The following is a 22898-nucleotide window of genomic DNA, read 5'->3' as shown; positions in this document are numbered from 1 at the left end:
TAATACTACAGGCATTTACAAACGTTTGTAGATAAAGTGCCCTTATACTCATTGTCCTTTTAGAATCTAGTGACCTATGTGATTATTGCTTTTTACTTTTATGCACTCTACTCTTACTTTTTTCTTCACTAACTCCAGCTTTGGTGTCTGCATCACTTCCCTCCTCTTTTCTGTATTGGTTTCCATCCCCCTGCCATATTAGTTTAAAGTCTCTCTGACAGCACTGGCAAACAATCTCCCTAGGACATTGATCCCGGCCCCACCCAGATGTAAACCCTCTGGACAGTACTGGTCCCACCTCCCCCAGAAGCAGTTCCAGTGCCCCAAGAATCTGAAACCCTCCCTCCTGCACCACCGCTAAAGCCACATATTCATTCTAGCTATCATGCTATTCCAACTCTGGCTAGCAGGTGACACCGGTAATAATCCTGAGATCATTACTTTTGAGGTCCTACTCTTGAACTTATCTCCTAGCTCCCTAAGTTCAGCTTGTAGGACCTCATCTCGCTTTCTTCCTATATTGTTGGTACCTGTATGCACCATGTAGGCTGGCTGCTCCCCCTCCCCTTTCAGATTGCCCTGCAGCCTCTCCAAGACATCTCAGACCCTTGCACCTGGGAGGTAACTCACCATACAGGAGTCCAGTTTGTGGTCACAGAAGCTCCTCTATATTACCCTGACAATGGAATCCCCTACCACAACAGCTCCGCCATTCCTTTTCTTGCCCTCTTGTGCAGCAGAGCCACCCGTGGTGCCATGATCCTGGCTACTGCTGCCTTCACCTGATCAGCCATCTCCCCAACAGACTCCAAAGCAGTATATCTGCTTTGGAGGGAGATGACTGCAGGAGACTCCTGTACTACCTTCCTGCTACTACTCTTCCTGTTGGTCACCCATTCCCTACCTTTCCTTAGATCCTTAAACTGCAGTGTGACCAACTCACTAAATGTGCTATCCACAACATTCTGAGCATCTCCGATGCTCCAAAGTGAGTCCAGGAGCAGCTCCAGTGCCACCATGCTGTCTATCAGGAGCTGCAGCAGGATACACTTCCTGCACACATAGTCTTCCATAACCAGCTACACAAAGCATTTCATTATTGTTGAGTTCAGTGTTAACGCAGGAATGGGAGAAGGGGAGTCTTACAGGGGATGAGCTAATGTCAGAAATAATCCTACACTCTGAGTCTCAGCAAACTGCAAAGCGGCAAAGCTTTATTTTTCACGAGTCTGCAGAGTCGGACCCAAAACTGCTCCAGCAGTATTGAGCCCAGAGCATTACATTTCATTTCCTTTTATACAGTTTCAAGTAGGTTATCACGTGTCCCTCAGTTGCTGTATCATTCCTACAATTATTCATAGTCAGCTCCACTCTCCCCCTCCCCACAGGCTTGTACATTTCGGGGGTCACATACACATTTTCTCATATCCTCTGTCCTTGGAGTTAGCCATCCGCAGAGCCATGTCTGCCAAGTTTTCAAAACATTCATCGGCCTTGGAGTTAGCCACAAGAGTACAGCTTATCTCCATCTGTTTCATCCACCTCCGCTCTCAGCTCCTAGCTTAATGACTCCTTTTTAGTTCTTCATGATTACCACAAGGTACAGATTGTACCTATACAGTTTTACAAGAATCTTATATCCTTATTTAGCAATGTGTCAGCATATGTTTTGTAAGCTTAGATCTTAGCACAGTCTAACCTTAACCCTTTCTCTTCTTACAATTCCACCCTTTTTCTTTTTAGAGTGTGCTAAGGATTTGTCCAGGGATTCCACTCTTCCAGTTCTCTGCCTCGTTGCAACAGCATTTTAGCCGGGTCAGCTGGGTTCCCTGGCTGCATTACCTGTACTACTACTCGCGTTATTAATGCTCTCAAGCAGGGTATTAAGCATGGTAATATGATTATCATTATGAGTATTCCGCCAAATATTAACAGGGCTATTCGCCACCAGCTTCCTCCCAGCAGACTATCCAGCCAACTCAGGTTCCCTAAGGATCTCCAAGTTTGTACTGGCACATGGGCCAACTTCCGAATTTTGTCGGATATTTTCAACACTGCCTTTCCATTATCATTTATCTTTAGGCAACAGTTTGTCAGATTGAACTTTCCACAGACCCCTCCCTCGGAGGCCAATAGGTAATCCAATGCTAATCGATTTTGGTATATGGCTGTTCTCATCTGGCTTTGCTGCTCAGCCAGCAATTCCAGAGCCAATGCGGTTTGGTTGGTGATCACCTCTACTACAGCTTGTAGGCGTATTATTCGATTTAACATATATACCGGGGTTCGGTAACCCCATGACCCATCCTGGGCCCAAGTTGCTGGTCCGTAATATTCAATGATGCGTGCTGGAGGCCACTCGTCGCCCCATTCTCCCACCTTTATCTCCCGCTTCTCCCTTCTCAGTGAGTCAAATAACTTGATTCCCAATTCCCTATCTTCATCCTGGGGTAGGAGGAAGAACTCTGGCCTTATAAGGCCTAAGAAACAAACTCCTCCCCATCCTTTCGGCAATTTGGTGTATGCCTGATTCCCACAAATCCAGAACAGACCTTCTGGAACAAATCCTCCTTTCTTTGCTTTCCGCCAGGCTTTCCAAACACTGGGAATTCCTTCGTACGGGTTATGCCCACTGCAATTCCAGATTCCCGAATTGTTTCCCATAGCCGTACAATTGTCCTTTGCCCCTTTAGTTATGTACCAAGTCGGCTCCTCGGGCCACCAAGTGGCATTATTTTTTTGTTTTAGCCAACTTTATACTCTGACATGGGCTTTCTCCTACTTTCACCTTCCCTTTTCTTTCTACACATACTTGTCCTTCCGGATAGTTTGTTAACTTCCATTCTTACGTCCTCCCAGTCCTTTTCTTATCCCAATCATGAGCCAATAGCTCCCACACACTCAAACTCTCACCTATCCATGGCCATTGCTCGCTCATGTGGGGTCCCCCACAAACCCAACAGTCACTTACATTTAAACTTGTAGCTATTCGAGTTGCTAAGTCTATAAACAGGTTTTCCTTCATTTCCGGTCTTGTTTTTCCATAGGTTCCCCATTCTTCTCTGACTCCACCAAACTCTGCCCTTCCTTTTTCTTTCCTTTCACATATCCATTCTGTCTCAGGGCATGTACTTTCTCGTACACTCCAACTTCTCCCTTCTCCTTTTTCTTCTCTCACTGATCCACCGGGGTATCCCCTGTTCTTTCTCAGGGTATATTTTATTCCTCCCTCTTCACATTCCTCTTTTTCTTTTCCATAACATTGGTCATTTACATGTGAATGTGACACAAGGGCCCCGGGTCGTTCTTTTCCTTTCTCCAAAACTCGGTTCCTACACTTGTCACATTTCCCTTCTATTTTTCCCACATACAGAATTAAATATATTACAGTCAATAATGTAACAGTCCACATTGAGTTCATTTTTGTTGCCTTTTCAGTTTCACCACCAACGGTTCTTCACTGGGAACACAGGTCCACTCCGTGTGTCCCTCAGGCTTAACTGGTCCCTTTATTCTGGATGCGTGGGTCCACCCTTTCTCTTTTGTTCGTACGGCCGCCTCGGTGGTTAACAGGACCTGGAAAGGGCCTTCCCACTGTGGTTGTAACTTCTCCGGCTTCCAGGTCCGTACCAGAACCCAATCTCCAGGCACGATCTGATGTAAAGCAAAGTCGAGCGGCGGAGTCTGGGCCAAGAGACCCTTCTTCCGCAGTTCTGCAAAGGAACGAGATAGTGCCAGTAAATAGTTCCTTATAAAAATATCACCCCCTTGTAGCGTGGGGTACCCTTCTACCTTATTCCAATACGGGAGTCCAAACAGCATTTCATAGGGGGAGATTCCTATATCCTTCCTGGGTGCTGTTCGGATTCTTAACAGGGCGATGGGGAGACACTTAGTCCAGGGTAACTTGGTTTCTAGCATTAATTTGGTCAATTGCGCCTTTAAGGTACTGTTCATCCTTTCCACCCGTCCCGAACTCTGGGGATGCCACGGGGTATGGTATTTCCATTGGATACTCAATGCATCACAAATCAACTGGTGCGTCTTGGAGGCAAAGTGTGTCCCTCTGTCCGAGTCTATGGACCCCATGATCCCATATCTGGGGATTATGTTTTCTAGTAGTATTCGGGCTACTGTAGGCGCATCGGCCTTTGTGGTCGGGTATGCTTCCACCCAGTGGGTAAAATGATCCACTATTACTAACAGGTACTTCCATCTCTGCACTGAGGGTAGTTCGGTAAAGTCGATCTGGACTCTATGGAACGGTCTCATGGCCAGTGGCTGGCCACCTTTTGGAGTGGATCGCATCACTTTCTTGTTTATCCGCTGGCACGTCGGACATCCAGTTATCTCTTGCTGGGCCAGTGTGTATATTCCTTTGCATACATAGTCCCTCAGAATTGTGTCGCACATGGCCTGTACTCCCCAGTGGGTTTGATGGTGCAACTGTTGGAGGATGTTGCGGGTTACTTCCTTATTTAGTACCTGTCTCCCATCCGGGACCGTCCATTTACCATCAGTGTCTTTTCGGGCTCCTAGTTGGTTCATGCTATCAATCTCTATTTGGGTAAACATAGGTTGTTTAGTAAGTCCTTCCCTCACTGGTATCAAGGTCAGGAGTTGGATCGGGTCTTCAACGGCTGCTCGTTTGGCCTCCCCATCGGCTAGACGGTTCCCTACTGCTTCAGGTGTTGATCCTTTTTGGTGTCCGGGTACATGTACTACCGCAATCTCAGTTGGTAGGGCCAGGGCTTCCAATGTCATACTTATCATTTGCTCGTGTGCCAGTCCCTTTCCTCTGGCCGTTATCAGTCCTCTTTCTTTCCATATCTTCCCAAAGGTATGTACTATCCCATAGGCGTACTTAGAGTCAGTGTATATTGTTCCGATCTTCTTCTCCAATATCCTCAGAGCCCTCTGGAGTGCGTATAATTCGCATGACTGGGCCGACCAGTTTCCCGGTAATCTCCCGGACTCCACTATTCTTTCAGTCTCTCCGTCAATGATGGCATATCCGCTGTGCCGTACTCCATCAATACATCGTGAGGATCCATCTATATACAATTCCTGTCCTTCTCCCAGGGGAACTTCCTGTAAGTCCTCCCGGCTCTTTGTTTGCAAGTCCAACAATTCAATACAGTCGTGTTCTGACTCCTTTTCTTCTAGTCCTCCATAGAGGAACTGGGCTGGGTTGCAACTGGAATCCTTTGCGAAGTTTAGGTCTTCTCCGGTCATCAGTATAGTTTCGTACTTTAGAATGCGGGAGTCAGTGAGCCACCGATGTGCCTTCTGGGCTAGTAGGGTGCTGACCGAGTGGGGAGAATGCACTGTGATCTTCCCTCCAAAGGTTAGTTTCCGGGCTTCCTCTACCAATACCGCTGTCGCTGCCACTGCTTGGATACAGGTGGGCCATCCACGCGATACCGGGTCTAACATTTTTGACAGGAAAGCCACGGGTTGCCGCTTTCCTCCTCTTAGTTGGGTGAGTACCCCTTGGGCCATTCCTCCGGCATTGTTGACGTACAGCTGGAATGGTTTTTCCAGGGCTGGCAAGACTAACACCGGAGCACGGATCAATTGCCCCTTGATATAGTTGAATTTTTGCTCCTCTTCCTTTGTCCATTTTACTGTTTGCTCATCTTGCCCGAGTTTATCATACAGAAATCTCACCAGGGGAGTATAATTCTCAATCCAGATTCGACAATACCCCACTAACCCCAGGAACTGTCGTATCTCCTTCTTGGTACGAGGTAGCGACATCCCTGTTATTCCAGCTATCCTTTCTGGGGTAATGCTTCGCTGTCCCTTACTGACCCGGTGTCCCAGATACCTTACTTCCTTTTCCACGAATTGTAACTTTTTCTTGGAGACCCGTAGCCCCTTTTTCCCTAGGAAGTTCAGTAATCTGATGGTATCTTCCTGCACCCCTTTCTGTGTTGGCCCGGATAGTAATAAATCATCCACATACTGTAGCAGTTGGTTCTCTGGAGCACATTGGAATTCCACTAGTACTTGCTCCAAGACCTGCCCGAATAGGTTAGGTGACTCAGTGAATCCTTGCGGCAGGACCGTCCATCTGAGTTGTCTTTTCCGCCCTGTTGTAGGATTTTCCCATTCAAACGCAAACATGTCCCGACTGCTTTCTTCTAGCGGGCAACTCCAGAAAGCATCTTTTAGATCTATTACACTGAACCATTCATGGTCAGGGGAGATTTTACTCATCAGGGTGTACGGGTTGGGTACTACCGGGTATCGGGTCTGGACTACTGCATTTAGACCCCGCAGGTCTTGTACCATCCGATAAGTCCCGTCCGGCTTTCGCACCGGGAGGATGGGGGTATTATATGGCGACATACATTCTTCCAGCAGTCCATCTGCGATCAGCCCTTCAATTACCGGCTGCAGCCCTTTTCTTCCTCCCATCGCAATGGGATACTGCTTCCTCCTTACTGGGCGACCGTCCGGTAGCAAGGTGATCTGTAGAGGGCTGATGTTCAATCCTCCCCTATTTCCCTCTCTATACCACACCTCGGGCTCTATTTTCTGGTCGTCCTCTTCTTTTAATGCGAATAATTTTACTATTATTTCTCCATTGTTCGGCACTGTTCCAATGCCCAGTTGCACTTGCAGGTCCCTTCCTAATAGGTTGAATCCTGCCGAGGGCAGCAGGAGAAGGTCTTGCCTTGTTGCCCTATCTTCATATCCGACTTCCACATTGTCCACAATGGACACTTGTATCGTTTTTCCTCCGATACCGGATACCTTCATTACTCTTGTTCCTGTTCGGGCGCCGGGAGGTATCTGGATTACACTGGATCTTTCAGCACCCGAATCTACCATAAAGGTTGTATCTGACCCTTGGGGACCTAATTTCAGATTTACCAGGGGTTCCTGTCGATAGTTTCTTCTCCCCAAGGGTAGGAACCCCCGACCCCCCTAGTCTTCGTCCTCCATCATGGCATATGACCTGACCTCTCGCCGATACTTAGGACATTCCCGTTTAAAATGTCCTTCCTCGTTACAGTGGAAGCATCTTAGAGTCCTTCGCGTTTTCCTTCCTGGTTCTTGGCCATTGCCTCGGTCTGACCACGTTCCCCTCTTTTCCCTGTTTTCTGTGGTTACTTGCCGTACTGTCTGAACCATTATCCTAGCGGTATTTTTCTGTTTCTCCTCGTCTCTTCTTACAAACACCTTCTGCGCTTCTCGCAGTAATTCGCTCAAGGGTTTTGAATTCCAGTCCTCTATCTTCTCTAGTTTCTTCCGAATGTCTGGCCAGGCTTTCGATACAAATTCTACCCTAATTAGCTGTTGTCCCACCTCTGTCTCCAGGTCTACCCCCGCATATTGTTGCATATTTTTCCGAATTCTATCCAGGAAGTCAGTTGGGGTCTCATCGGGGTTCTGGTGGCTTCCGAACGCCTTAGTGAAGTTATGACCCTTGGGGACCGCTTGTCTTATTCCCTTTATCAGGAATTCCCTCATGTCTCTCATGTTTCCTTGACCTTCTCCGGTCTGCTTATCCCAGTTCGGGTTTAACAGGGGAAACTTAGGTTCCCCGGCATTCCCCTTCTCCTTTCTCTCTCTCCTCTTCCGCCTGCCGTTGCGGATCATCCGGATGCGGAGCACTAGCAGCTTGTTCGGGCTGCTGGGGCCGGGGAACATAAGGGGGAGGTAGATGATTCAACACTTCCCAAGGAGGCTCTTCCTCCTTAGTTTTAGTTTCTAGTTTAAAACTTCTTGCGGAGTCTCCTGGTCCGGGAACCCAGCAAGAGGCATACTCATTTTCTTCCTCTCTCACATTTGGTTTAGAGTTTACATATATGTTTAAGGCCTGTCTAACCCAATCCTCATCTGACCCAAATGGTGGCCACCATACCGAGGACCCTGTTATTGGCTGTTTGGACCATAATTTGCAATATTCTACCATTCTCTTTTTCTGCTTTCCCTTTGTTCGTCCATATCCCCATCCTGCAAACATTCTACCGAGGGGGCTATCAGGAGGTACCTTCGGGAACAAACCCGAACTCTCCGGCTCCTTTTCCTTTGAGCTTCCCCCTCCCATTATTCCCTTCCCGGCCCGGTTCTTTTTACTCTAGGTGTCGTCACACCTACTTTACCCGGTCACACCCACCTAGATCTCAGTTAGCTAGTCTCACTTACCCGGTGTGCCGTAGAACCGTCTCCTTTCCTCCCTGCTTTGCCGCCTTGCGCTGTCCGGATCTCACTCGCTCAAGCCGTTTCAGACGACGAGCAAGGAATCAGGGACTGCCGAACTCGGCAGGGTGCACCTTCTCCGATGTCCTTCCTCTCGCCCTCCACGACCGGAGTGGGGATCCCGGACGAGCCCCCAGCTGTCAGAAATAATCCTACACTCTGAGTCTCAGCAAACTGCAAAGCGGCAAAGCTTTATTTTTCACGAGTCTGCAGAGTCGGACCCAAAACTGCTCCAGCAGTATTGAGCCCAGAGCATTACATTTCATTTCCTTTTATACAGTTTCAAGTAGGTTATCACGTGTCCCTCAGTTGCTGTATCATTCCTACAATTATTCATAGTCAGCTCCACTCTCCCCCTCCCCACAGGCTTGTACATTTCGGGGGTCACATACACATTTTCTCATATCCTCTGTCCTTGGAGTTAGCCATCCGCAGAGCCATGTCTGCCAAGTTTTCAAAACATTCATCGGCCTTGGAGTTAGCCACAAGAGTACAGCTTATCTCCATCTGTTTCATCCACCTCCGCTCTCAGCTCCTAGCTTAATGACTCCTTTTTAGTTCTTCATGATTACCACAAGGTACAGATTGTACCTATACAGTTTTACAAGAATCTTATATCCTTATTTAGCAATGTGTCAGCATATGTTTTGTAAGCTTAGATCTTAGCACAGTCTAACCTTAACCCTTTCTCTTCTTACAGCTAATGCTAGTGGGAGTAGCTTACGGGGTAGCTCTAGCTAGGGAAGAAACCTGATGCCACATTAGTGTGCTTGTTGTCCAGGAGGAAGCAACTGAAGAGCTTTAGCTGAATGCCATGAAGAACCAATTGGAAGGGGAGGTTATGATAGAGGACCAGTTGCTGGAGTGGGCCTGTTTCTGGGACAGGCCGCTGAAAGAGAGACACTCGGACTCCAGGGTGTTCGCCTGTTACGCGTTGACGTCAGTGTTGCGGCTAGGTCTTGGCACCGGAAGTGTCGTCACACCGGGCGGCGCAGAGACGGCGGCGGGTGAGGGTGCCGGTGATCGCCAGTTTGTATCAGCCGTGACCGAGTGGTTCTTCATCGTGAGTGGAGGCGAGGGCGGTAAGGGCCCAGTTCGGATGTATTGTCTTGGGTTGAAGCAGAGCGGTGTGCTCGGTGTTAGCCCGTCCCCGGCCCTTTCCCGGACGACTGGTTAAGTCACTGATTCCCACAGTCAGTCTGCTGTAATGGGATGTGACTCGGCAGGACCTGCTTCCCCTGGATCCGCCGTGATATACATCTGTCGGGAACAACTGCTCGAGTGCTGTCGCTGTGTTAGATCACGGCTGAAATATATGCCCCCGCCCCCACCCCCACTTTCTTCCTCCCCCACAGTGCCCGGCTCTTACTACCCCTCCCGGCTGCTGGTCAACTCGTCCATCAGAGTGGTCATTCACCTTCCAAAAATTAGCTTGTTGAGGACTTTTTATTTAACAAGTCTGACTAGTTCTGTTGTGCTGTCTTGTGTTTCGCCATTAAGATTCTGAAATTTCAGCAATCTGTATACCTAGTTTCACGAACAACTGTAAAACAAGTTAGCTATTGAACAGCATTCGTGTTACCTGGTTTTACCTCAATGTGGAAAGTAAACAATTGAGTGTGTATATCAAACCTGATCTCCAAGGTGGTCAAAGTTGGTATCCAGACATTACTTAAGAGGTGAATTTTAACATATACTTGTTGATATCATGTGGAACATACATATACCATATGTTATGTTAACGAAAGGGGATAATTTATTAACTGTTTATGCTGTACCTGTAATAAGTTATTCTAGATTGAGTGATAAGTGCTTTCACATGACCTGTATGATATACTTGGTATCTTCATTCTTTCAACTTGCTAATGTGCGATGCGGGTATCTGCTAACAATCACTGATGACCCTGCTTCACACTTTTTATCCAATATTGTTTTGCCATTCAGCTGAATTGGCCTATCCTTGTTTCTATTCTTGTTTGTCCAGTACAACTACCAGATTGGATTCTAGTCCTAGTTATCTCTACTTGACCACATTTATTTCTTGGCCTGTATGCTACCTGTTGGTAACCCTGAAATCAAAGTTGTGTATATATGACAATGAATTTGAGCACAGGTGCAATGAGAAACTGACTTGCAGCAGCTTCACAGGCACATAGCATCAGAGATAGAGCGTTCACAAGAAAAACAAATCTAAGTTATAACAATTTTTATAATATCATAGTTTACTTGCCTGAACCCTGAATTGACTCTATAGCTGTGGCCTGCAACCACTGGCACTCATCTCAACCTTGGACTGGCTGTGTGACTGACCATGTGTTCGGGGACTCTGCAGTTCATGTTCTGAATGTTATTTGTTTACTTTTTTATTGTTTGTGTGATCTTTTCCTTTTTTCACACTTTGGGTGTTTGACAGTCTTTGTTGTGTAGGGTTTTTTAAATGGATTCTATTGTGTTTCTTTGTTTTGTGGCTGCCTGCAAGAGGACAAACTCAAGGTTGTAAATGATATGCATACTTTCATAATAAGTGTTTTTTGAACTTTGATGTCATGTTTCAGATGCCAATCGATGACATCCAGCTCTACTTCACCATCATCTCTCCTGTGTCACTGACCCTGTCAGATTGATTATCCAAATTCCATTACTAGAGCAGGAGATATTTCCTCTCAAAAAATTGTATAAGTTCAATGTACATTTATTATCAACATATGTATGCAGTATACAACCTTGAGATTTGTCTTCCTACAGATAGCCGTGAAACAAAGAAACATAATGGAATCTATTTAAGGAAAACATCAAACACCCAATGATGGTCTTAGTCATTCCCTTCAGACTGCAAAAAATATGTTCCTTGGCCATCATCTCCAACTCTGTCAAAATAGGAAACAGACTGTTCATGACCTTCATGGCTTATTTGACTCTGAGATTAGCATCTGACAGCAGGACAATCTAATTCCAAATACATTTTGCCTTTCCAGATTTACCACTGCCTAAACATAATGCTGAAACCACCATTCATGTTTATGTTAACTCTAGGCAAAATCTATAATTCTTTCTTCCTCTATCTCGATTTGCACCATGTTTCATTCACTTCTGAAATTTACTGATTTTTTTTGCTTCCCATTTCAACACTGACTTTGGAAGTTCTCATTTGTAAATCCCGTTGTGGGTTTAGTCATAAGAACATAAAACAATAGGAGCAGGAGTTTGCCACCTGACGAATTGAGCCTGCTCTGCCATTCAATAAGATCATGGCTGATCTGGCCATGGACTCATCTCCACCTACCTGCCTTTTCCTCATATCCCTCAATTCTCCTACTATGCAAAAATCTATCCAACCTTGTCTTAAATCTATTTACAGAGGTAGCTTCCATTGGGCAGAGGATTTCACAGATTCACCATGCTCTGGGAAAAGCAGTTCCTCCTCCTCTTCATCCTAAATCTACTTCCCCGAATCTTGAGGCTATGTCCCTAGTTCTAGTCTCACCTACGAGTGGAAACAATTTTTCTGCCTTTCTTATCTATCCCTTTTATTATTTTATATAAGGAAGATCTGTAAGATCTCCTCCCATTCTTTTGAATTGCAGCGAATACAGTCCCAGGTGACTCAATCTCTTCACATAGTCTAACCCCCTCATCTCTGGAATCAAGCTGGTGAACCTCTTCTGCACCACCTCCAAAGCCAGTATATCCTTCCTGAAGTAAGGAGACCAGAACTGCTCGCAGTACTCCAGATGTGACCTCACCAGTACCTGGTACAGTTAGAGCATAACCTACATATTCTTCAATTCAATCCCTCTAGCAATGAAGGCCGACATACCATTTGCTTTCTTGATAGCCTGCTGCACCGGCAAACCAACCTTTTGTGATTCATGCACAAGCACTCCCAAGTCCCTCTGCACAGCAGCATGCAGCAATTTTTTACCATTGAAATAATGATCTGCTCTTCCATTTTCCTCACATCCTTTCAGCCAGAGTTTGAACAGAGGTCTTAAAGGCTTGTAAACTGTCATTTTCTTTTTATCACCTTTAGCCATGCCTTCTGTGTAGGGCTTAAATTCTGGAAGTTTCTACACAGACCTGGATTTCTGTCTCCCACTTGTCCTTTAATGTTTTTGAAGGCCAATTTCTTTATCAATATCTCTAGTCTCATTGATGATAATCCACTGATACCAATATCTAATGGCTACATGGATAGATAGGGTGGTTAATTAGGTATATGACATTATGACATGCTTGCCTTCATATGTTGGGGCATAGAATATAAGAGTTGGGATGATATACAGGCAGTCCCCGGGTTACGAACGAGTTCTGTTCCTAAGTCCGTCTTTAAGTCAGATTTGTACATAAGTCAGAACAGGCACATCCGGTATTATTTAGTGTCAGTTAGTCAAATGTTTGTCTTAGTATATAGTATATATTTTACCTTTCTATGCATATAAAACACTTAAGAAACGTATGTATTTCAATAATTAAACCACTGCGTTGCTTAGTAATAATTGTAGCTTTTATTGGGGCAGGGCCTTTCACATGCTCCATTATTCTCACTTTATCCTTTAAAATTGTTCCAATTGTTGACTGATTGTAGCCTAACACTTTTCCAATGATTGATGGTGTTTCACCTCTTTCCGATTGCTTTATTATTTCCACTTTATTTTCAATCGTGATCATTTTCCGTCAACTGAACAGAAACACTGCGGATTCAGCAGCAGCCGCGGGAGGCGGGTCCTGTGCTCCTCCGGGTCCTAAAGTCCACCCGCACTGAGACAGGTTAAATGGGACAAGTGGGGGCAGTGCTGACTGGAAAAGGGAGGTCAGGGTGAACCTTGCTAAGAAAAATTTAAGCCAAATACGAAGTTACACACTCAAAAACAGTGTTAACGGCAACGTGATCTGACTTAAAATGACGGACAGCGTTCTCCTTCCTCGAGTCGATGAATTTTTAATATAATAGGCTTTGTGGCAGGCTGTTCGTAAGTACGAGTTGTTCGTAAGTTGGACGTTTGTAACTCGGGGACTGTCTGTATTGAAACCACAACACACTGGTTAGTCTGCACTTGGAGTATCGTGTGCATCTTTGGTCATTGTACTCTTAGAAAGATGTGATTGTCTCGGAGAGAGTGCAGAAGAGATTCCCCAGGGTGGTGTGAGTTGGATAGGCTAAGCGTGAAGGGTATTTAATGTGTCTTTTACCCTTAGTAGAGCTATTAAAACAGAGGCAACAGGTTTATGGTGAGGGGAAAGAGTTTTAAAGAGGATTTGTGTGTAACACTTACCCAACAGGCTGGTATATGTCTAGGGGAAAAAGAGATCCAGCCACACACCAACCCACCTCCCGTACATGCAGGTGCTGTGAGAATTGCGTTTATGCCTCGCGCCTGCCAACAGTATCAAACCCACAACAAATACCGTTATGAAATACACTTTAAAGAGTTTACTAAAATTAAAAGAGTATTAGGCAATACAATATATATATATATACATATATACAAGAAAAAAACAAAAGGCGTCAACTTATCAAAGTTCAGTCAGTTTAGTGCACATCGGTGGAGCTCATCCAGCGAACCATTTGACTCCTCGGTGGTTGTCCTCCCAAAACTCCCACTTCGGACTCCCCGGTGGTCGTCCGAGCGCACGTCCTCCTTCCTCGGTGTCTCCCTCCGGACTCTCCTTACACCCCAAGCCTGTGCAACCCCTCCCCCAAGTTCCCAGCCTCACAAAACACAATAACATTCCCCATTGATTAACAAATGAATACAATTACCATATCAGCCATTCTAAAGCGAAACAAGGGCAAGAGAAACTTTTAACAGACAAAGAAGCATTCCTACTCGTAACAAACCAAAGAAGACCTTTTTAGTAACATACACAGGACATTGTACATTCTCTCCCCACCAGCAAATGTCATGCCCTCATGGCACTACTAGAGTTCCCCAAAGCTTCTTGCAACACCCAAAACCCAACCCAGGTGCAGAAAGCAGTGACATAACTACCCAGAGCAGTAGAAATCACACTCGGTTCTCCTGGTACCACATATATCAACCGCTCTGGGGGGCGCCTAATCCTCTGAGATCTCCATACCCCTTCTGCCCCCCTGGGCTCCCTCTCCACCTGCGAACCCACTGTCTCGGACACCCCAGGTCTTCCTGACAGACCCTCACCCCCTTCCTCATGGAGGTCCTCCCTCACCTGAGATCTCTCCGGCTCACGCTCGGGCTCCACCCTCTCTCCCACCACTGTTGGCTGCCTCTCCATCTGACCCTCAAGACCTTCCCTCCTCTCACCCAATTCAGTATGGGAAGGGCCAGGAGCCTCCTCTCCGAGTACTGGAGCACCAGCGAATGGGAACAGGGGCCACTCATCTGAGTCGTCCTCTTCCGAATCAGTAGCCATTTCCGGGTGAGGGACCCGTCCCCGCTCTTCAGCAGCGGTCTCTTCCCTTTCTATGCACCCTCGCAGAGTCCTTGTACTGGGCGTAACCTCCCACTCTGGCTCCGTATCCACCTGCACTGCTTGACCCAGCGGCAGCAGGTGATTCCGATGGAGTACCTTGATAGGCCCTTTCCCATCCTCAGGTTTCACCCGGTAAACTGGCAGGTTCGGCATCTGGCTCTCTATTACATAGGGGCTGGCCGCCCATCGGTCTGCCAACTTGTGCTTACCAGGGAGTCCCAAATTCCGTAAAAGGACCCGGTCGCCCGGCAATAATTGAACAAACTTCACCTTTCGATCATACTGCATCTTATTCCTCTGATTTTGTTTGGTAGCCGCCGCCTCGGCCAACTCGTACGCCCGCTGTAACTCCCTCTTCATGTCGGACACATACTTTAGATGGGACTTCCCGGGTAATTCACCCACTTCACCCCCAAAATACAAGTCAATGGGCAACCTCGCTTCCCGCCCGAACATCAGATAATAGGGCGAATATCCTGTAGCATCATTGCGAGTACAATTGTAACAGTGAACCAGTTGTCCAATATGACGACTCCACCTGCTTTTCTGCCCAATCTCCAGCGTCCCGAGCATATCCAACAGGGTCCGGTTGAACCTCTCTGGCTGCAGATCTCCCTGTGGGTGATACGGGGTAGTCCTGGATTTCTCAACCCCAAGCATAGTCAGTAATTCATGGATAAGGTGGCTCTCAAAGTCCCGCCCCTGATCGCTATGGATTCGCCTGGGAAGGCTGTAATGAACAAAATACTTCTCCCATAACACCTTCGCCACTGTCGTCGCCTTCTGATCCTTAGTGGGAAATGCCTGAGCATAGCGAGTGTAATGATCGGTGATGACTAAGACATTCGCGGTGTTGCTGGTGTCAGGTTCAATCGACAGAAAATCCATACATACCAGGTCCAGAGGTCCCGCACTCTGCAAGTGCGACAGTTGAGCTGCCAACGTGGGCAGGGTCTTCCTCCGGATGCAACGACTGCAGCCCCTACACTATTTTTCGACTTCCCCCCTCATCCGGGGCCAGTAGAACCGGTCTTTGAGTAATCCATAGGTCTTTTCCATCCCCAAGTGTCCAGAATCATCATGTAGGGCCTGGAGTACAGCCTGCCGATACTCCTCCGGCAGGACCAGTTGCCAACAGTGGGGTTGGTCCGGAGGCGCCGTTACCTGGTACAAGATTTTGTTCTTTAACTTCAACTGAGACCACTCCTTCAACAACAGGGGCACGAATGGGTGTTTCGCCTTCTCATCCCCCCTCTCGACCGCTCTCCACACTGTGCCAATGCCCGGGTCATTTTGCTGAGCAGCTGCCACTTCCCCCGGACTCAGTTCTGGCAACTGTTTAGACCTCAGTGCGGTCAGGTCACAGTAAGCTAGGGGTATGGCGTCGTCAAAACCCCCCAAATGGTCCACGGCTCGTTCCAGCCTCCCTCTTCCCTCGGCCTTCACGGTGATAGCAAACTGACACATCGCCTTCACTCCAGGGGCAGGGACACTCTCCCACTCCTCATCCCTCTCCTGTTCCCCCGGCTCCTGACGAGACAAAGCATCTGCATCGACATTCTTGCTTCCGGGCCGGTACCTCAGGCTGAAATCATATACTGACAAGGCCGCCAGCCACCGATGTCCTGTATCGCTGAGGATCGCTCCCGTAGGCCCGCGCCCCTTTTCCGCCCCAACGCTCTCTCTTCCTCCCGCACCTCTCTAATCAGTTGCCCGAACGATGGAGGGGGGCCTTTCCTATAAGCCTGCCTAATAGTCCACGCCACCTTGTCCTCCTCCAGAGAGCCACTGAATAACTGACTCATTCTCACGCTAGCCACGTCAGGCGCCTTCACTACCCCTCGGCGCCGCAGCCCCGAGAGCATCCCCTCCATCCTAAATATGTACTCAGAGAGCTTTTCCCCTCTCCATTGTTCCAGGCATTGGAACTCTGCTAAAAGCAGCCAGGGTTCCCCTGACAACCCAAACGCTCCCTCCAAAACTTCTATACATTTCTCCACTGAGGCCCCAGACTTTTCAGCTTTTCACTCCCGACCTGTTTTGGCTGCTAAACCCCTCAAACTTCCCACCAATCGCTGCCGCTTCTCCTCCTCCAAGCCTGGCCACTCCTCTAACATCAAGGACGTATGCTCGATCCAGGTCTCATAGTCCACCTCCCCGTCCGGAGTAGGCTTGGCTCCGGAGAACACCCCCAGCTTCAGCCGTGGCCTCTCGGCCCCTCCCACCAGAGAGTTAAGTGCGGCTGCCAACTCGGAGGCTTCCACCCTACCTGGGGAGCGGGGCCTAGTCACGACTCCCTCCTCCCTCCTCCCTTTGCTAGTGCCTGCCACCTCTCCGGGGTTTTCCTCTAGCTCTAGCTCCTCCTCTGATGTCTCCTCAGCCTCATCCTCATCCCCTCCTCCCCCAGTACACTGACCGTCGCCGGCAGTTCCAATGTCCTGACGTCAGCACTCGTACTAACCAACACCCAGCTAGACTCCATCTCTTTACCACACCGTCTAGCTACCAATTCTACCTGCCCCATACCCTTCACCAAACTTAACCCCCGCACTACCGCGTCTCCCGAAACTCGAAAATCCACTCCGCTCACTACGCATGTGTACTCTACCACCTTCAAATCCGCACCAGCGAACAATTTTCTCTCTCTCCATTTCCGCTCACTAACTGCGCGATTCCACAGCCCCCTGACAATCCAATCCCGGACCAGCACCCCACAAATGTAACACTTATCCAACAGGCTGGTATATGTCTAGGGGAAAAAGAGATCCAGCCACACACCAACCCACCTCCCGTGCATGCAGGTGCTGTGAGAATCGCGTTTATGCCTTGCGCCCGCCAACAGTATCAAACCCACAACAAATACCATTATGAAATACACTTTAAAGAGTTTACTAAAATTAAAAGAGTATTAGGCAATACAATATATATATATACACAAGAAAAAAAACAAAAGGCGCCAACTTATCAAAGTTCAGTCAGTTTAGTGCACTTGGTGGAGCTCATCCAGCGAACCATTCGACTCCTCGGTGGTTGTCCTCCGGAAACTCCCACTTCGGACTCCCTGGTGGTCGTCCGAGCGCACGTCCTCCTTCCTCGGCGTCTCCCTCCGGACTCTCCTCACACCCCAAGCCTGCGCAACCCCTCCCCCAAGTTCCCAGCCTCACAAAACACAATAACATTCCCCATTGATTAACAAATGAATACAATTACCATATCAGCCATTCTAAAGCGAAACAAGGGCAAGAGAAACTTTTAACAGACAAAGAAGCATTCCTACTCATAACAAACCAAAGAAGCCCTTTTTAGTAACATACACAGGACATTGTACATGTGGAAGATGTTTTTTTAAGAATGTGGCTAGAGGAGGTGGTGGAGGGCAGAAGTATCACTGTTTACTCAAGGCAGTGAGTTCAAAAGTTGGGAAGTTATGTTGCACCTTTAAAACACTTTAGTTAGGCTGCACTGGGAGTAATAACATTTAATTCTAGTTGCCACATTCTAGGTAGGATATAGAGAATTTGGAGAGGGTGAAAAAGGTTTTTCAGGATGCTGCCTGTATTAGAGGGTGTGGGTTATGAGGAGAGCTTGAACAGACTTTTCTCTGGAGCAGTGGAGGCTGAGAACAAACCTGATAGAAGTTTTTGTAGGGCACAGACAGCTGGTACATTTTTCTCCCAAGTTAAAATGTCTAATGTGTTTAAGGTAAGAGGTGTGCAGGGCAAGTTTTTTTGTATAGAGCCTAGAAAATACTGCTGGAGTTGGTGTGCTGGTTGGTGAAGGCAAATATGAAAAATGCATTCAATAAACTCTTAAGTAGGCACATGGATGTGCAGAGGATGGAGAGAGAAGGACATTGTGTAAGTAGAAGAGTGTAGTTTAGTTAGACATTTAATTAGTTTGGAAAAACGTGCTGTACTGCTCTATGAGGTGTTTTGAAAGGCACTTGAGTAGATGAGGCTTAGAAGCATGTAGTCATAATGCAGGCATTGGGGATATTGTGGCGACCCACTTTCTGCGCAGGCAAACCAGCTCACAAATAGCCAGCGCGCGGAGGGAGACTTTGGTAATGCACCTCTGACGTCATTTCCACCCGGAGAGGGCGGGTGCTAGGGATTAAATGCCAGTGCTGCGAAGTTTGAATAAACTAGTCTCAAAACGACTTAGTGACTGCGTGTCGTTATTTCAGCGCTATGTGTAGAACATCGCTACATTGGTGACCCCGACGGCCCAAACGGGATTTGGACCAAAGATGACTGACTCTTCATCTGTTCATGCAGTTTTGCTAAAACTGTCGACTTTCTGGACGCTGCGACCACGCGTGTGGTTTAGCCAAGCAGAAGCCCATTTCCAGATTTGGCAGATATCCTCTGATTACACGCGTTACTACCACGTGGTGAACGCCCTTGACCAGGAGACGGCCGCCCAGGTTCCGGATTTCATACAGTCGCCCCCAGAAGAAGGCAGATATGAAGCATTCAAAGCGCTGCTCATTGAGACCTTTGGCCTCTCACGGCGTGAGCGAGGTGCCCGCCTGTTTCACCTGGATGGTTTGGGAGACAGACTGCCGTCAGCATTGATGAACGAGATGCTGTCCCTGGCTGATGGACACAAGCCCTGCCTCATGTTTGAGCAAACGTTCCTAGAGCGACTGCCCGAGGACATACATCTGCTGCTGGTCGATGCAGATTTCGGCAACCCCCGGAAGGTGGCGGCCCGGGAAGACGTGCTGTGGAAAGCCAAGAGGGAGAGCATGGCGTCCGTCGGTCAGATTACCAGGCCACGCGCCCAACAGCAGACCAGACCAGGCCTGGCAGGGGGATGCACACAACACAGAGGCAGCAGTGAGGAGGCCAGTGAACAGTGGTGTTTCTACCACCAGCGGTGGGGCACAAAAGCCCGCTGTTGTCGCCCGCCCTGCAAGGGCCAGCTGCCGCTAATGTCTATGGCGGCTGGCCACCAGGACAGCCTCTTGTATGTCTGGGACAAACAGTCGGGACGCTGCTTCTTGGTCGACACCGGAACAGAGATCAGCGTCTTGCCCCCGAAGGGGTATGACACTCGCAACAGGAAGCCAGGACCCACCCCGAGGGCCGCAAACGGCAGCACGATACAGACCTACGGCACCTGCACAGTGCAGCTGCAGTTTGGCGCCAGCCGGTTCACGTGGGACTTCACACTGGCCGCAGTGGCCCAACCACTCCTGGGGGTGGACTTTTTGCGAGCTCACAGCCTGCTGGTCGACTTGCAAGGGAAAAGACTGGTACATGCCGAGACTTTCCAGACGTTCTCCCTGGGTGAAGCCAAGTTGCCGGCCCCACACCTAGACTCCATCACGCTGTCAGCAACGAATTCACCAGAATCCTAGTGGACTTTCCATCGATTCTGGCACCGCAGTTCACGGCAGCCATGCCCAGACACGGGGTACAGCACCACATTCCGACCCAGGGACCACCCCTCCATGCCCGTGCACAAAGGCTCCCCCGGAAAAGCTCCACCTGGCGAAGGAGGAGTTCAAGAGGATGGAGGAATTGGGGATCGTACGGAGGTCCGACAGCCCATGGGCCTCCCCCCTGCACATGGTGCCCAAAGCAGCCAGGGGTTGGAGACCATGCGGCGACTACCGCAGACTGAACGAGGCTACCACTCTAGTCCGCTACCCCGTGGCGCACATACAGGACTTTGCAGCAAACCTGCACGGGGCAAGAATCTTTTCCAAAGTAGACCTCGTCCGGGGATACCATCAAATCCCGGTGCTCCCTGAAGACATCCCCAAAACAGCACTTATCACCCCGTTCGGCCTGTTCAAGTTCCTCTGAATGTCGTTCGGCCTGAAGAATGCCGCACAGACGTTCCAGCGGCTAATGGACGCGACCTGGACTTTGCGTTCATCTATTTGGACGACATTCTTATAGCCAGCAGTTGTCGTCAGGAGCATCTGTCCCACCTCCGCCAACTCTACTCCCGCCTGAGTGATTTCGGCCTCACGATCAACCCGGCCAAATGCCAGTTCGGTCTCGATACCATCGACTTCCTGGGCCACAGGATTACCAAAGACAGGGCAACACCTCTGCCCGCCAAGGTAGTCGCGATCCGCCACTTTGCCCGGTCCAACACGGTCAAAGGCCTGCAGGAGTTCGTTGGTATGGTGAACTTCTACCACCGTTTCCTCCCCTCATGCGCCCTTTGTACACCCTGATGTCGGGTAAAGGCAAGGACATTATTTGGGACGAGGAGGCCGCGGCTGGTTTCTTTAAAGCCAAGGAAGCCTTGGCAGATGCCGCGATGCTGGTGCACCCCAGAATGGACGTTCCGACCGCCCTCACGGTGGACGCATCTGACACAGCAGTCGGTGGGGTGCTGGAGCAGCTCATCGAGGGGCGCTGGCAACCCCTGGCGTTCTTCAGCAAGCACTTACGACCACCCGAACTCAAGTAGAGTGCTTTCGACCGGGAGCTGTTGGCACTGTATCTGGCAATCCGGCATTTCAGGTACTTCTTAGAAGGCAGGCCGTTCACGGACCACAAACCGTTGACCTTCACGTTCACGAAGGTGTCCGATCCCTGGTCGGCTCGCCAGCAGCGACATCTGTATTACATCTCCAAGTACACGACGGACATCCAGCATGTCTCGGGAAAGGACAACGTCGTGGCGGACGCATTCTTCAGACTAGCTGTCCAGGCCCTGTCCCTGGGGGTGGACTATGCAGCACTGGCCGAGGCGCAGCAGGCAGACGACGAGATGCCCAGCTACAGAACCACAGTCTCGGGTTTGCAGCTGCGGGACTTTCTCGTAGACCCAGGTGATAGGACCCTCCTGTGCGACGTGGCTACCGGCCAACCTCGCCCCATTGACCCGGCAGCCTGGAGGCGGTGAGTTTTCGACTCCATACGCGGTTTGGCGCACCTATCTATCAGGACAACCGTCCTGCTGGTCTCCAGCAAGTTCGCGTGGCACGGACTTCGCAAGCAGGTCAGTGAATGGGCCAGAATGTGCGCGCAGTGCCAAACAGCCAAGGTGCAGCGGCACACTAAAGCCCCGCCGCAGCAGTTTGAACCTACACGCCGGAGGTTCGACCACATTCATGTGGATAAGGTGGGCCCCCTACCAGTGTCCAGAGGAGCGCGGTACCTCCTAACTATGGTAGACTGGTTCACGAGGTGGCCAGAGGCGGTCCCGCTCACCGACACATCTGCGGATTCCTGCACCCGAGCACTGATCGCAACCTGGGTAGCACGCTTCAGGGTACCAGCTCACATTACCTCTGACAGAGGCGCCCTGTTCACCTCCAGCCTGTGGTCGGCTGTGGCCAGCCTGTTGGGAACACAGCTACACCACACAACTGCCTACCACCCACAGTCGAACGGACTGGTGGAACGCTTCCACCATCACTTGAAGTCAGCTTTCATGGCCCGCCTGAGCGGACCTAACTGGGTGGACGAGCTTCCCTGGGTCCTGCTTGGAATTCGTACAGCGCCCAAAGAGGAACTGCACGCCTCGTCGGCCGAGTTGGTATACGGCACGCCCCTGGCTGTCCCAGGAGAGTTCACACCAGCCCCAAGGGGGCAAGAGGAAGAACCCTCAGCAGTCCTGGACAGGCTACGCGAAAGGCTCGGCAACCTGGCCCCCGTACCAACTTCACAGCATGGACGGACCCCGACCCATGTACCCAAAGACCTGCAGAACTGTAAGTTTGTGTTTGTATGAAGGGGTCGACAGCGGCCGTACGAGGGGCCGTTCCAGGTGATCAACAACAATGGGTCCACATACGTTCTGGACATTGGGGGGAGAGAGGAGGTTTTCACGGTGGACCGACTCAGACCAGCCCATGTGGACTTGGCGCAGCTGGTCGAGGTTCAGGCACCGCGGCGCAGAGGCAGACCTCCCAAACAGAGGCTGGTCCAAACTGTGGACATTGGGGGGTGTATCGCCGGTTCTGGGGGGGGGGGGGTGGTTATGTGGTGACCCACTTTCTGCGCAGGCGAACCGGCTCACAAATAGTCAGCGCTCAGGGGGAGACTTTGGTAATGCACCTCTGACGTCATTACCGCCCGGAGAGTGCGGACGCTAGGGATTAAATGCCAGCGCCGCGAAGTTTGAATAAACTAGTCTCGAAACGACTTACTGCGTGTCGTTATTTCAGCGCTGTGTGTAGCACATCGCTACAATATAATGTAAGTGGGCAAAAACATGGGCTTTGTACATGATGGACTCAAAATTTCAATGCTGTGCAACTC

The 22898-nt window shown here is 49.3% G+C and overlaps 2 protein-coding genes across 4 annotated transcripts in view; one reads left to right on the top strand and one right to left on the bottom strand.

Annotated features, from left to right (window-relative positions):
• Positions 1-1193: 1193 nt before the first annotated feature.
• LOC140725267 (endogenous retrovirus group 3 member 1 Env polyprotein-like) lies at positions 1194-8907 on the bottom strand. The gene is made up of 2 exons (XM_073040523.1): positions 8161-8907; positions 1194-3713 (listed from the first exon to the last, which is right to left on the bottom strand). The coding sequence occupies exon 2, from the start codon at positions 2662-2664 to the stop codon at positions 1750-1752; it is 915 nt and encodes a 304-aa protein (XP_072896624.1). The 5' UTR covers positions 2665-3713; positions 8161-8907; the 3' UTR covers positions 1194-1749.
• Positions 8908-9150: 243 nt separating this feature from the next.
• The window catches only part of psen1 (presenilin 1), a 133057-nt gene continuing 119309 nt past the window's right edge, over positions 9151-22898 (top strand). For 2 of the 3 annotated variants that reach the window (XM_073040522.1, XM_073040519.1), the window contains exon 1: positions 9151-9296. The gene's annotated coding sequence lies outside the window, so the exon portion shown is untranslated. The remainder of the gene's footprint in view (positions 9297-22898) is intronic. The other variant, XM_073040520.1, reaches the window with a different exon arrangement.

The sequence above is a fragment of the Hemitrygon akajei genome, chromosome 3 (genome assembly GCF_048418815.1).
Source record: "Hemitrygon akajei chromosome 3, sHemAka1.3, whole genome shotgun sequence".
NCBI lineage: Eukaryota > Metazoa > Chordata > Chondrichthyes > Myliobatiformes > Dasyatidae > Hemitrygon > Hemitrygon akajei.
Note: the sequence above shows the minus strand (reverse complement) of the source record. Positions and strands in the feature narration are given on the sequence as shown.

What these genes read in the sequence shown, in the direction of transcription:
- LOC140725267 (XM_073040523.1), bottom strand. Translation starts at nt 2,664, where the DNA reads ATGGGAAACAATTCGGGAATCTGGAATTGCAGTGGGCATAACCCGTAC.